This window comes from Pseudopodoces humilis, chromosome 8 (assembly GCF_049639895.1).
Source record: "Pseudopodoces humilis isolate 2021_Gansu_Grassland_sample_001 chromosome 8, ASM4963989v1, whole genome shotgun sequence".
Classification (NCBI taxonomy): domain Eukaryota; kingdom Metazoa; phylum Chordata; class Aves; order Passeriformes; family Paridae; genus Pseudopodoces; species Pseudopodoces humilis.
In genome coordinates this window covers 20318602-20334448 of record NC_142207.1, presented here as the reverse complement: position 1 = coordinate 20334448, position 15847 = coordinate 20318602, and the positions used below count along the sequence as shown (strand labels likewise).

At 41.2% G+C, this 15847-nt stretch overlaps 1 protein-coding gene across 5 annotated transcripts in view; it reads left to right on the top strand.

Moving 5' to 3' along the window:
- The first annotated feature begins 7481 nt into the window (after positions 1-7481).
- LOC102102068 (neurabin-1-like) overlaps positions 7482-15847 on the top strand; it is a 41225-nt gene continuing 32859 nt past the window's right edge. For 2 of the 5 annotated variants that reach the window (XM_014249323.2, XM_005519802.3), the window contains exons 1-2: positions 8130-8222; positions 8743-10605. In XM_014249323.2, coding sequence (XP_014104798.1) covers positions 8995-10605 — 1611 coding nt within the window. In that variant the 5' untranslated portion in view covers positions 8130-8222; positions 8743-8994. Of the gene's footprint in view, positions 7719-7973; positions 7993-8129; positions 8223-8742; positions 10606-15847 lie in introns of those variants that run through there. The other 3 variants (XM_088059235.1, XM_088059236.1, XM_014249322.2) reach the window with 3 other exon arrangements.

Below are 15847 nucleotides of genomic sequence, written 5' to 3'. Positions count from 1 at the left end.
CAAACACAGCATAATTTACACTACCAGCACACTTTACCACAGGGCTATGATCTCCACCTAGAGCTATAGGGACAGTAAATGTATCAGAACTAAATTGTGCCTCAGGGCAAATACTCTGTTGATTCTACTGTCCTTCCTGTTACGTCTTGTGATGTTTTTCTGTACTCATCTACTCGTCCCATAAGACATCCATGTGAGCAGCTCTGTGGTTTTATTTTCATGTTTAAATCCAGTTGCTGTAATCAGCTTTTTTGTAACTGAAACTGCAGTTGTTGTGACCATACTAAAGTACAGCTTTTCAGGCTCAGCCTGTAACTCTGCTATTAGAGGTTTAAACCTCAGTGTAGAGAAAGTCTATAATGAAAGTGAAGGTCTCTTCAATTTCCTATGATTCAGCATAGCTGTACTTAAGAATTACCCCATTTTGTTTCCCATGCTGTGGCATTTGAGACCTGCCCTCCAAGTGCCGGTGGGAGGCTGTGGACTTGCCAGCTCGACATTTTAGATGGTATCACAGTCATGGTAAACCTCTGCCTTAGTGCTAGCTTGCAGGCACCAAGTGAGTATGTGGAGTGGCTTTTAAAGACTCTGCTCACGAACCTCATCAAAAGCACATTAATTTCAGAAGGAACATGATTGTATAATTATCTCAGTGCACTTTAGATTAATCGACAAAGGCATTCTTTTGTTCAAAGTCTTAATGAAAATGTTAAGACTCATGATGTAAGAAGGTACTAAATACAGACAGACAATCGTTTGAAACCAATAACTTGATTTCTGACCACTAGTTGTACTACTAGTTGTACTACTGCTACTTAAATGAAGACACAGAAATAAGTGTTTTGTCCCTTAAATGAGTACATCCTCAGTAACTTTTCCTGTAAGAATAACACTAAGAATGATATAAGAGTGATCTTTTTAACAGTTTGTTTTGAAAGGATGTTTAGTTGAAGGTCCCTCAGTTTAGTAGTTATCTCTCAATGGTATTTCCTGCATTAAAAGTCCCTGTGAATAGCCTTTCATCCTTCTGTTCCAAAAATAAGCAATACAAAACAAGCTGGTGCTTTGTTTTCAGAAAACCTAGGAACCAAATTCTGAAATAGCTCTAGCTGTGACACCTAGGAAATCAGGCAGTCTGGTTCCAACCACTGTAAAAAAGACACTTCAGCCTACCAATGAAAAGAACACTTTATATTCCCAGAGAGTACTGATATGCATCTTGAGTATGCCTAATTGCATCAATATTCTGTCAAAGTGAATCCCTTACTAGTAGCTGCCAAAACAGTGACAACTCTCCAGTTGCTAATGATATTTTAAAAACTGTTTTAGGAGTGACAAGGCAAATGTCTGATAGCAATTTTTTAAAATTAGATCAGATTTTTGAACTGGTGGTTGTCAGGTGTTCCTCCAGTGCAGATGCAGTTAAAGCCTTCTATTCATCAGGTACTATTCTTTTAGTCATCTTAGAATAGTATGAAGCTAGGTGATTAGATATGATTATATCAGATTAGATATAGAATGATAGATCTCTTGTTTGCTTGGTTTGGGGGAATTTAGGTATGTTATGCATACATAGAGCGGTATAACAAACACCTGGGGTTTTGAATAAAACCGCTTGGTCAGACAGAAACCAGTGTATCAGACTAAAGTGTGCTGTGAACTCTAGTATTAGAGCAGCCAGTTACACTCCCAATGTGTGTCTCTTGGCTGACTGACTTTGGTGTTAAAAAAGATGCAACTTCAAAATAAGGCTTTTCTTGTGACTAATACATTCATCAGGTTTCAGTCTTGTGTGGCTTATATTGGATTATCTGGAGGCTTATAAAGGGTGATCTCTTGCTGCAACCTTTCCTTTGACTGATCTTGCAAGGTCTTTTCTCTCTCCTCTGTCCCTCCGGCTCCCTATTTTTAAGAAGCTAGTGGCAACATAACTATTGTTGAAAACTCTCAGCCTGTGTCAAATCTAGTTGAACCAGTTGGCCCATCTTCACAAGTCCTTGCAAAGTAGGAGACACTCAGAAGCAAACAGAGACAGTACAACAGCATGTTTCTTGCACTGGAAATCAGTTAAATCATCAATAACCGCAAACTTTATTTCTTAAAATCCTGTCAATCCTGTAAAGGCTGTGCTAACAGTACTGCAGTTTAGAAGCTGAAAAATGCACTCACAGACTTTTGTTTTCCAACAGCTTTCAGTGAGATGCTGTTATTGAGACTCCTGCCTCCTTGTCAGGCCGACATCTGTTCTTTGTGCTCAAGAAACCCAACATGGTCTTGAACCACCATTTCAGACAATTCTACACTGTGCTCATTACTTTCCTACCTTGTTCTTTTTCACTTGTGAATTTGACAATGTAGCAAGTGAGTCTGATGGTTTGGACACTTCAGGAATGGGGCTTGTAAGGTGAGGAAACTCTCAAGTATCTTCTGTTCAGCCTTCCTGGCAATAAATAGCTGCCTTTCTTTTTTTAAATGCAACATGCAACTTTGAAATTCGACTGCCAATATTTTACTTTGAGGCTCAGGAGATTCTTGAGATTTAAGAAATTCTTCTACATTCATCTTCAATATGTCTTGGAGCTGTAACATAAGGAGTTTTCCTCAGTTTGCAAAGACCACTGGTAACATCTGCTGGCAGGCCAGCTGTGCTCAATGCAGGTTTCAGCAATGTTCAACCAACCCTCATTTAACATTCATGTTCTGTGGCCAGAAGATGTGGTTAGGGTATTAATTCAGAGCATTTCTGGGGAACAGCATCCTGGGTGGGCTGTAGAAGGATGTAACAGAACTAATAATGAAATTCACCTTTCTGCAGAGAGGACCTATGAGAGAGTGAACAAGCAGCAAAGAAAATACTGATTTATTAAATTTAATCCAGCAAGGTAGAAACTGATGTGCGATTCACCAGAATGGCACCTCCCTGGAGCTTTGCATGACAGATATGTTGGGGAATGAGAGAAGGCAGCCCTTCTTTGCTGGAGCTATTTCTAAAATTCCATTTCATATCCTACATTTAAAGTTTTCTGTGGCATAAATACTACTGCAATGAGAGAGAACCAGGCAAGCTGAAGACTTGAGTCTTGAATACTGATACCTTGTTAATAACATTGCTCACTATGATAGTTACTTGCACTTAAAATAAATCTTAGTAAGGTTTGTACTAATAGTGATTTTTTTTCTAGATCAAAGTGCTAGTTATAGCACATGTATTAGATATTTGGCTTATAAAATACAGCATCTACCAGTAAGAACAGCTCTATTCAAAAGGCTTTTTCTATGTAACTTGGTTTGGCTGACCACAAAACGAGAGAATGGGAGAGTCTCAGGGGTTGCAATAGCAGAAGAAATCAAAAATAAAACTACAGGATTAGCTGTCAGTTATTTCAGCTTGAACCACTGTATTTCACCTGTTCTTAAACGTGCTGGGGAACAGTTTGAAGGAAGAGAATCAAAGCCTGGAGTAGGCACTAACTTACCCAAACCACTGTGTCTTCAATTTTAGAAATTAAAATAAATATTAAACATGTATGTCATCATACACAATGACAAAGACCAACACAAGGATGTCTCAGACTTTCTCCATGGCATGCAGTAGTAATTGCCACATTACCCAGCACAATTTGAATGAAACTGAGTCAAATTTAATTAGCTCCTGTCTTTAGAGCATTTCTTCACCCACAACACTTGTAGTCTTTAGGACCCTGCTGTACAACTGTAATGTTGTACACAAAATGAAGCCATTAGGAGAATCCCATTCTGAAATCTGCCCAAGTTTACCATCACATATTGTAGCTCTTAGAGTAGTGGTGGTCTGGTTTTTGTCACTTTCTTCTAGGTTAGCTTTGCATCCTTTTTTCACGTGGTATTATATGACAGCCTGGCTGGTCCAGCTCTTAAGCCTGGGAAATGTCTTCCCTGGATTTTACCATATTTAGACACTGAGCTTCATGCCCTGCAGATTTTTGTTCCATTTCAGTCTACAGCCATTGATGCATTGCCTTTACCAAATTACTTGTGTCTCTTCATCTTCCCTGAAATTTTTGCTCCTCCTTCATTGATCAAATGCAATTGACCATTAAATACAATTTGGGGGTTTAGTTCTACTTTATTTTAGTGAAATGGTGCTACAAAACAATGAATGTAAAATGCTAATTTATTATTTTAGTTTTGTATTTAACATAAGTAGTCATCTAAAATTACAGTTTGGTTTCTTAATTCTAATAATTAAAATCACAAAATTACCAGCCAAACTTACAGAAGGTGCTCTATTTCAAATTCAAAATTGCTGTTTGAATTTTCCTGAATATGACTGAAATACTTGCAGAACATTTTAATCGTTCCTAAATGACAGAAAAATATTTTCTTAAAATACAACCTATAAAATCTACAGAAATAGTCGTGGAAATCTGAATGCTTAATTATTCCTTCTATTCCTGGCTTTTTGTAAAAATATAAAAAAATCACTGACTTGTTCTACTTAAAATTGCTGCTGTAACTCACATTAAACAGATGAAATACAAATGTAGTGAGACTATTTCAGATTACATAATAAAGCTAATATGTGGATAAAACAGGTAACTTTAAAAAGTTCAGAGAATTAAATTTTGCAATGAATGCTGGAGACCTGGGTTTGTCTCACACTGGCTCTTTCAGCTCAGCAGATCAGCAGCTTTAAGACTGTTGAACTGTTACATCAGCTGCTGAGCTCTCCATGCCCTGGGAGGCATTTATTCCTTCTCTGCTGTGTCCTGCTCACTCAGGGCAGGGAGCTTTACCAGCCAGTCCCCAGCCAAAGCATTGCTGTGCTGGCTCAAGTCTTTCAGTTTCTAAAAGGATTTAAGAGCAAAATTTTTGTGAGTTGATGAACATATGCTAATGGGTTGATGAGACCAGTTTCAAACTTCTTTGGCATGTAACATATGCTTAGTGGTTTCTAATGCTCACCTTGAATGAACAGCAACAATTGAACCCACCAGTATCAATAAATACTAAAAATACTTAATACTAATAAATACTAATTCAGACCACGATATATGTGCCCCATTTTAGCTACATTTAGCTACATTAATCCTAAAAGTATAAAAGGATGGCTGTCCTTACAAGCTGAAAACATATAAACTATTTAAGAAACGACAGTTTCGCTAATTCCATGTAGTTACATAATTATTGCAGCTTTCTTAGTGGGTAATTTCATACCAACAGCCGAACATCTCCCTCATCTAGACCTTCTGAGAGTCTTTTCATTGTGGAGTTCTAGTTTAGACACTTTTTATACAGTCATAGTGAGTGTCTGCTGTTCCTCTGTCAACATTGCCCCAAAACCATAAGCACAGTCATGTGTGTACAACAGAGGGATTTTAAAACAGTAAAAACAAAGAGTAGTCACAGGATCATTGTTCTGTTCAGAAGATGCTGAAACACTGTGATGATCACTGAAACAGATTCCTTTTGTACATCTGAAATAAACACTGTACTTCCCTGTACCTTTAACAACTGGATTCATAGAAGCGCCCTCAATTTATTTTTTTTTTCTTGAAAATTTTTCCTCTTTATCTGTTTTCATTAGATTCATGAGTTCATATACAGCAACACCTTTTTTCCCCATGAAGATTTTGTGCTGCCAAGGTCTCCATTGAAGCTCACATCTTTTTCCCCTAAGCTTAGGTGACAAAATGTAGATGCTTCGTGCTCAGTGCAAACCATTTGCTTACTCACTGTTGTTTCATCATCTTTCAAGGAAAGTACCACAGACTGAATGGGTAAGATACTCTTCCCAGGTTTTATTGCAGTTATTCACTATGATGAAATCATAAACTATGCCAACTTCCCAGACTTCTTGCTCAAAACCCAGAGGTGTTTATCTTGAAACCTTCCTATCTTTTTTAATAATTATTTCTGTAAACAAATTATTTCTTTCACATTCACATTGCACTCATCTTGAATGCAATTCAGAGTCTTTCTCACTAGAAAATCCAGAAAACTGACCTAGATAAGTATTATCCTTCCTAAGCACAACAGCTAGGCAAAATAACCTGTATGTTTTCCTAGTTAGGATGGGAAATTGTAAAGAAATAAGAGTCCTTTGATGTAATTAAATCTGTTTTCAGAATCTCTAATTACAATTCCTGCTTTCTCATTTATGGGAGAGTTCAAAACATAAAAGTATTGTCCTGTTCCAGCCTCTTTAAGCCAGCACCCAGTACAAAGGCCACTGGCTTTCCTGAGCGTGGTTAGAGCTGCTTTGGGCTTTGTTTTTCTGTTGTTCCTGAACTCTTACCTTTTTTTCTTTGAACAGTCTCCTATATACTGCCAGGTTCCCTGAGCAGAATGCAGAATGTTCTCTGCTCACAGTGCTTAAACTGCTGAGCAACCTTGTACATACCTTTGGTTTGTGACAAAAACATTTGCTTGGTAGCTTCTCATAGACTGTTTATTGAAAGATGGTGGTTAAACCTTGTAATTTCAACCCAACCTACAAATGCTATATGAAGGACCACCTCCGTAACATGCAGATCACCTCGAGGTGCTCTTAATAAAGCCTACATATTCAAAATATGAAACATTTGTTGCTCTTACAGCGTAACTATCTGTATTAAAATTTTATTCAAAATGGTGTTACCAAGTGTACATAAGACTGCTAACGGCAGGTCTTGGTGAAATTCCACTGCTCCTGCAATGTTGGAAAACACAAAAGAAGGTCTGAACAATGTTGTCTCTGTTTTAGAAAGACTGTTGTATCAATCATAAGATTTTATTTTATTGTAAAATCATGATTAAGACTAATTTGAATCTCTATCATAGATTTTAGATAAAGCTGTGAAATATCATAACATAGATGTTAGATCAAGCTTGTGATTCCAAGTTAAGCCAGTCAGTTGGGATGTCTGGGAGAATGTGTAAATTTCACAACAGACTTGAGTAATAAACCAGTGAAGCTATTTTTTTTTTCAAGGAGTTAAGTATTTAGACTTCTAAATAACTGTTACACAATTTGGTGCCAGGTGCAAACAACAGTTACCAGGTAATTGGTAACTACCAGTACGCTTCTGTGCTCTTCTAATAATTTTGTGTGAGTTTTACATTTGGAAGGAACTTAAAATGAAATGAAATTAAGTAGTCATCCCAATCCTGTCTTTGACTGACAAATAGGTTGAAGCCAGTGCTTTTATTTGGACTAACAAACGAGAGAACTGAACGTATGGAATACTACTTGCAAAACTGCGGTTATTACCGCCTAGGGCTATCGATGACGAGCATGGTTTTCCCAGTCTTGGGGAGCTGCAGTGACTTCCAGCCAGGGGATCGTGCGAGGGAACCCAGCGGGCTCAGCCCCCGCTCCTGCGCGAACCTGTCAGGAACGCCGGGGGCGCGGGCAGCAGGTGCGCCGTGTCCGGTCTCCGCCTCACCTGTGGATCCTCCTGTGCTCTGATACCTACCTGCTCGAGGGAGGCTGATTTTTTAAAGGAAGAGGGGGGGAAAAAAAGGAATGTTCGGTACTGTTGTTACTTCCAGCTGTCCGAGCCTCGGTCGTGGCAGCTGTCACCACTTTTCCCTCCCGGGAAACTCGCTGCTTTGCGTTGAAGCCAGGGCTGGCGCTTTCCGCGCCGCGCTGGCCGCCCGGGCTTTGAAAGTAGCGTGCAGCATTACGGCAGCTCGGCGCTCGCCTTTCTCCAGCGTCCCTCGCCCCACCGTCTCCAGCTCCCCCGGCGGACGGACCGGTGAGCGCTCCGCACCCACCGACCCTGCCCCGCGCCCGCTCGCCTCGCCGACATGGTATCACCCGAAACCCGTATCCCGCCATGGCGTGGTATATCCCGGCGCGGGAGGCGCTTCCCTCGGGCCGGTCGCGCCCGCCGCCCCCAGCCCCTCTCTTCCGTGGCGCCGGGAGAGAGGAGCAGGGGCGCGCCCGCCGCTCCCTCTCTTTGTGTGCGAGCGAGGGAAGGAGCGCGCGGGCGGGCCCGAGACACAGCGCGGAGGAGGGCGCGGAGCAGCGTGAGGCCGGGGAGCGGCGCGGGCGGGCGGCGGTTCTGAGCGCGCCGCGGGGGCGGGAGGAAGGTGGAGTGAGGAGCGCGGGGCGGCGGTGGCGGCGGCAGGGCGGGGGGGTGGGAGGGAGGGAGGAAAGGCGGGCGGCTGTGGCGGCGGATAATGATGGCGTGGTGCGTGCGGCCGCTGGGCGGCCGGGAAGGCTGAGGGGAAGGAGGCGGCAGGACCCCCGCCCCCAGGTAGGCTGGCTCGGAAAGTTGGGGCGAGGTACCGGGGGCGGCTCCGCTGCGCGCCCCGCAGGCCCCGCGGCGCAAAGGCGCCGCCACGGGGAAGCCCCAACTTGGGGCCGAAACTTGTGGCTTCCCCGGTTCCGGGCGGCGCGGGGAGCCAGGGCCCCTCTGTCCCGCCCCACCGCGGTGCGTGCGCGGGGTCCGGCCCGCGCCCGGCCTCCCCCGGGTGGCAGGAAGGGCCGGCGCTGCCCCCCCCACCCCCCCCGCCCAACCCGGCCTGGCCCAGCCCGGGACGGCCCTCAGCGGTGGGGCGGCAGCCGGAGGTGGCTTGGGGGCCGCTCGCCGCCGCATCCCCCGCCAGAGCCGTCAGGTCGGTGCCCGGGGAGCAGCTGGGTCCGCGCGTCCCGGCGGACACAATGGGCTTTATCCCGCAGGGACGTCTTGGGCTGCGATTCCCACCCCGAGTTTCGGATTCGTGTCACACGCCGGCGAGGCCCCGAGTTAATGGAAAGTCTCTGTCTCTCTGCAGATGGCTTTCCGGATACCGCGATCCGCGCTGGGGATAACACCCGATGTGGCCATTCACGCCCTTTGATTTCTTTCTCTCCACGTAGAGTCCCATGCGTTTCATTTCAATGCGAGCAGGGAAGCTGACTGAGTGAAAGGCCGCTTTTGGGATCTTCTGTGGGATCTACGCTGCCTGCTGTTGGAGTGTGGAAGCTTTGTGCTAGCGAGTTGTTCTTCCCATTCTTAAGGAGTGGAAGGAGCTTTCTCTTCAACAATGATGAAAACCGAAGGCAAGGGGGAAAGGACTTTAAGAAGTGCTTCTCCACACCGAAATGCTTACAAATCTGATTTCCATGCTATCAAATGCACTTTTGATGGTGTAAATAATCCTGATAATGCTTCCAATAAAACAGGCTTGCATCAGAACCTGAGCACCTCTTCCAGTGGAGGGGGAAGTGACCCACACAGTCGAGGCAGAGCTGCCACTTATGGCAACAGAGTGCACAAGATCAAAAACATGTTTCTGCAAATGGGAAGCTCTTCCTCCACAACCTCTTGTGAAAGCAGTCCACCTGCTGAGACCAAATTAATCAGCCGGGCCACAGCAGCAGAGTATGGATCTTCTCCAGGTAGTCCATCTTTTCTCACTGTCCAAAAAAATAATCTTCTTAATACAACTACGAGCCCCAGCAGCGGTCCCATGGATTCCTTGTCCATGTCTTCTGCTGCTGACAAAGTCATCCGTAGCAGTGATGAGGCAGACTTGGATAAAGTTGCCCTGGCAGAAAAATTTTCAGAGACCAGGAAGCTGTTTGAGAGAAATATAAAACAACGGAGCTCAGTAGACAGATATTCCCCCAGCAAATGTGAAAGAAGTGAAGATAAGAGGAGACGTGGTTCAGCTTCTGATTGCAGCAATGTGGTGGACCACTTCAGTTTTAATACAGAAGCAAGTCCTCCAGTTGCACTGGAGAAAGTTGAAAATCAGAGTAATGAGGAGTTGAAGCAGCAACATGCTAATAGTGGTTCCAAATCTTCGTTCCTGAATGCAGGGCCCATTTCTAGGAGGCTGGAAAGCTTTCTGGGTGACAGTGATACTGAAGAATCCAAAGAAACTTCCAAAAATGATAGTTCTCCAAATCAGGACCCTTTGAGAGGCCAGCAGACATTGAATCAATCTGCTATTGCTGAAGGATGTCTGGAGAGGGGTGCATTCCCCAAAGTACCTGAGATCTGCAGAGATGAGCCAAGCAAGGCACTTGGAAAAGACAAAAGAGAGCAACTGATACTTGAAAGAAGCACGTGGAATATGGGCAGTGTGCCTGCTTGGGAGGCTCAGCAGACATCAGATAGTGTTTGCTCCTGGGTTTCTCCCACAGAGGGGACTTGCACAGAGCTTGTTGCACAAGATGAGACCTCAGGGCATGAAAAAAAAAGCTTGGAGAAGGATCACGTTGATCAAGAGAATCAGAAGCTTGTATGTCACGTACAGGAAGGGAAGAGAAGTGACTGCGCCTTGGAAGTGGTAGAAGAGTTTATGGATGGCAGCAAGACCAGTTGGGAGGAAGAGAGAGATGGGATATCGGTAAGAGATAGTCTGGTTATACAAGTACAAGATGTTCTAGAGCAGGAAGGGGATACTGAAGAAGAGGAGCAAGTGTTGGAAAAGCAAAGTGAGGACTTCAGTGATTTTGGAATAGAGAATGCAGCTTTTAATGATGACAGGGACACAGAGCCAGAAAACCAAGAACCTGAAGGCAAAGAAATTTTGGAGGGAGTGGAGGACTATATGTATGACAGTGAATATGAGGAGTTTCCTGGACTTTCTGAAGAGGAAGATCCAGTGCCAGACCGAAAAGTCAAGTTCTCGACAGCTCCTATCAAAGTAAGTACATTTGAGTTTTCCTTTTTTTTTTTTAATTGTTTTGCAGTCATAAATCCTCAGTAAATAAATTTTGGGTTTGTTTATATTTTTTTAGAGTTCTAAAAACCATTTAAGAAGTGTAAGTTTACCACTTTTATTCAACTCTGAGAGAAGTTGCCACTTCAGAAAATTTATTAATTAGTAATTATTTATTAGTTACAGCTGCTTCATAACATAGTGTAGTGAAGCATATGGGATTTTACTTGCTGGACTTACTCAGGAGCACAAATCTTTTAGAGGTAGATACAAACACCTGACCTTTAATACTTGTTTAATACTTGAATTTGTTTAAAATTGAAGCATTGCGTTAGGAAGGATTATTTTCAGCTTTCCTTTTGGCACAGAAGTTTAAAAAAAACCCAAACAAAACAACCAACCCCCCCACAGAAAACTTTCATATTCAGCTTCAGACTTGTTTGTGGAATTAATTATAAGCAAATGTCAAATGACTGGTTCTTATATTTTAAGATTCTAGAAGTCTCTCCAATAATAGCCATAAATATGTTGTTTTCCTCTAGTACTGATCAATACTGGTCAATAAACCATAGTTAACATGTTATTTTGGAGTTATGAAGTTGCAGAAGTAAAAGTCAGAGGGCAGGCTGAATAATGAGTAAATTATAGCTAACAAATTAAAAAGATATATGTGTCTGATCTTCCCTCACCAAAAATACCCACAAAATAAGTCGTTTCACAGCTCAAACTATGTTTACCCGTAGTCTCTTGCAGACTTTAATTATTCTAGTCTTTCTTTAACTTTGGAAGGAGAGTTGGGAGACATGGATGAGGATGGAATGAGTATCTGTACAGAATTCCCTCAGCATACTTCTCTTCTACTGTCACATGAATGAAAGATATAATCTTTAATAAACAGCTTTTACACTTTGTTCATAAAGAGTCAGGACTCACTTTTACTCATCAGGGGGATGTAAAAGTTCTGTTGACTCGAACTTCCTGCAGCAGAGAGCTGTAATCTCCCAGTTTGCGAACACGTACCGGTGCTGTACCCCAGAAGATGTTTTTGGTTGTGGCAGAAAAATTTGGCAAAATGTGTGTTTTGTTGCATGTAGGTTTTTTTATAGTCTCTCCATAGACAGGCTGACTTTATATGGCTTTCTTCTAGTTGATGTTGCTTTAGTGGTGACCTGGAGCAGTGAAGGGGAGAGTGCTGCTATTGAAAACTGCATAATGAGTCTGGTGAGGGCTGGGAGAGAGCCGGAGGGGCATCAGTCCATTTCTACATGCATTTGTGCACTCAGTAAGTGAGCAAAGTGCCGTTTAGAGTCTACTGTAAATGTGTTGAGTGACTTCCTGCTGTAGGCCGGGTTGTACTGATCATTGGTGATATCCTACTGAAGCAGTGGCCGTTAACAGACTTTTGCCTTCTTTGCTATGTCTGTGCCAGACCTGTTTGAAAGCACTAGTAGAAATCTCAGTGCCAATTGTGATGGAAGTTCCTGTGTAGACAAAACTCAGGTTTTAGTAACAAGCACTGTTCAGTTATAGCTGCATCTCTGAAAGCCACAAGAAGCAACACGTCTCAGATTATCATTTACTGAGAGATGAACAGTTAGAAGCAGCTGTTAGCAGTTTCCTATGAAAAATAACATGGTTCTTTCCATAATGCTCCACTTGGATTGGCAGAATAAACTGTACTTGATAGCAATAGGGTTATTGAGATACTTTTTAAGGCCCTTAAACTGAAGCTGACATTACTTGCCTTCCTTTATCCCCTTTCAGTGAAACTTGACTGTATCTTTCAATATTGGGTATAGGGACCTCTTTCTGCATGTCATTTTCAATAGGTTTTCTCTCTTCATTCCTTTTGCCTAAGCAGTGATTTCTGTTCCCATGTCTGCCTTTTTGCTTCATTTTTTTTATGATACTTAGTGGGAATAATTCCTGGTTATATGGGTTTTGGGATTTGTACTCTAAAGTAAAGAATTCCAACTTTTTTATGCTTACCCAGAACTTTCTTTAGTATTTAGTATTTTTAATAGTATATTATATAATGTATAATATATAATAAAGTATTTAGTATTTTTAATATCTCAATAACCTTTTAGAAAATCAGCTGCTTCACAGAAGGAAGTCTCTCTGTGTTTCTTCATAGATTTTGGTGCATCTTAAATTGGAAGAGAAAAAAAAAAAATCTCAGTGGGAGCTAAAAGATTATTCCTGGTCCCACACCACAGCTTAGAGCAGTGCCATAGTGAGAAATGTGTCCTAGCAGCTTCTTTTTTCAGTGTGATTTAGACTAATAAGTTTGACTAAAATGTGAGTGCCGTTTTCAGATATTCATAGCCACTAGAGAAGGTCTGTGATTGTTTTCCTCATAGATGCTCCTGAGAGAGGCCAGACTGCCGTTGCATTCTTGCTGTTTTCATTCTGCAACTCTCTAGTTATTACAAACAAACCATCTGTGTCTCATGCAGTTGCTGTTTACCAGGTATCTGGTAGAGTTGAAGAATTCAAAGTATTCAGAATGTACTGGGCAAGAAAAAGTACATTCTCAGATCATCAGCATTCTGCAGTGATGGAGCTTTCACCCTTGTATTTGAAATACACAAAAGGGAGGTTGGATATGTCTGTAGGTAATGGATAGAACTTAAAGACACCTTAAAAATAGCATTTATACTGCTGCAACAAAGAGAACTTGATTAATATTTCTGTTTCAAAGCTTCTAGTAAGTTGTAATACTAGCAAGGTCTTTGAGTAAAAGAAGGAGACTGTGGAGTTCCCAGGGGATGTATAAGGTAGCTAATACTGTTAGCACTGCGTCTGACCTGTGATGGAGGTCCGTAATTGTTGACATCTGTAGCAGGGCTTGAGAACGTAATTTGATCTGATAATTTCAGGAAAGATGGAACTTAATTACACAAATACTGTGTTTTGTGTTGCCCTGTGCCTGTGAAAGCAAGCACAGATGAGAATTTTAAAAAGAAGTGTTTCAGTTCCATAGAAGCTGTTGATAAATGACATAAGGGATTTTTTACTTGCCATGGGTGACTAGACTCTCTAGGTCCTGCTGCTGTTTGATCTTTCCAGACCCTGAGGAACATTTTATCTCAGTTCTTGTTTCTTCTGGGGTAGTTTAGAGGGTGATACAGTACAGTTACTAACAGGACTTTGTGGGGTTTTGTGTTATGGTACATGAGCAAATTTTAGTCTCTTGTTGCCACATATGAAGCCAGTAAGGAGTGTCAAGCACACTCAGCAGTCCAAGATATTTGCAAGGGAACTGAATTTGTCTTAAAGTTTTCTGAGTAAACTGTGTAAACAATCAGCATTACACACAATGCAAATAACATCAGGTAATTCTTCCGTCATCCCTTTCTATTTAATTTTGCCTTTGTAATGTAGACACTAACTTGCTTTCTGAGACTACCCTGAAAGACTTTAATTAACATAAATGTAGTGACCTGATTGGCATTTGTAATTTTGAAACTTTCTGTTGGGAAAACAAATGCTTGTTTTCAAACTGATTTCTTGAGATATCTTCCCTTCTGACTGTGTCAAACTTTGTCCTCAAAGCCTTTAATAGCACAGTGACTAACTTCTGCAACGATTTATGATCCTTAGAATTCTGTAGCTCAGGTAAACTGAAAAAATAGTACAGCTGCTGCTGCTGTGTACTTGTTTAATTATCAGTGTTATCTAGTTTATGTTGCATGGGAGTGTCCGTTCCCAGCTTTTTGTGAACAGTAATATATTTTGAGATTGTTCAGTCAAGAAAACGGTTTAAAAAAGTAAAAAAAATAGATCCCAAACCTTCATAAAGGCACTACTTTTATATTTGTCACAGCTGAGCATAAATCTATTTAAAAAGGAAACTGAAAGCAGTTTCATAGTTTGTGTTGTCCTAACCAAAGTTTCAGCTGCTTCTGAGAGAATATGGGAACCCTTCTTAGTAATGCTGTTTGTCTTGCGCATCACAGTAAAGCTGTTTTATGTATAGCTGGGCACAAGTGGTGGTGTTGTTCAGCCTGTCCTACTCTTCAATGTTTTTAGTACAAAACTGCTTACTATGGAAGTTAATTAAGAACTAAATGAAGATAGCCCTTGAATTAGATTTCCTGTATGACAGTATACCTGCAGATACTTTTAGGAGATGCATAATTTTTGTAGATCAATGTGTAGACTCTCAAATACTGTTTTAACACAATGTTGCAGCATAGAGCTTCATCTTCATACAGCTTCTGATTTTTGAACTGTTCACTTGTGTATTTACGATATTGTACACAGAAAGGGATAAGAAATACACTGTTTGAAGGTAGCCAAGCCCTCAGTTCCTTTGGTAATTAGAGAGTTGATGGCTGGTCAATTGCTTGTCAGCCATTGCTTAAGCACTTCGGTAAATTACTTCTGTGGCATTAAGAAACAAGTATGTGATGTGGGTGAGGGTTGATGAAGGAAAATAGAGATTTGATTTGAGAGTAGGTTTAAACAGAATTGATTTACATGTGGAAATTCATCTTTCTTTGCTTGACAGAAATAATGTGGTTTTCCATTTTACTTTGTTTGGGATCTTTTCCAATGACAATTTGCTTGTTTAAAGTCATAGATTTTAATTGTTTCGAAGCTCTGTTTATCAGCATTTCAACATTTGTAACTTAACATCAAAACAACTTTTTTTCATATTTTCATCTCAAATTCTCCGCGGTGCTTTTCAGTGTCTTTTCACAAAAAATAATCCTGTTTTGTTCTGTCTACATCTGAGTATGGCATTCCTGCAACTTAACAGTATGAGATGTTAAAAACATGGATAATAACTGGAGGAAGAAGGCATATCTTTTCACACACATGACATTTTTTTGATGTTGTTGTTTTTGGTGGTTTTTTTGGGAAAAGATAATACTTAAACCCTTATTGAAAGTTCAGTTTTCATATAAGGAAAATGTTTCTTAAGTTAAATGTTTATTAAGCCTAAGTGCATTTAATTTTGTATATAGACTTACCTGTGTACAAAGTTCTGTGTCAAGTATTTCTAGTGCATTTATGGTCCTTGTTTTTTGATTCTATGATGGTTGTTCAGCTGTCTGGAAAGAAGCTCTTTCAACTCAAGCTGTCTTTGGGTTTGTTTTTTTTTTAATCATACATCATCTGGTTTGATTTTTAGTAAATGTTTGATATGTAAGTTTTACAATAGTAGATTGATTTGGTATTTCAAGAGTCTTTGGATGAGAGTCCTGTGCCAGGACTG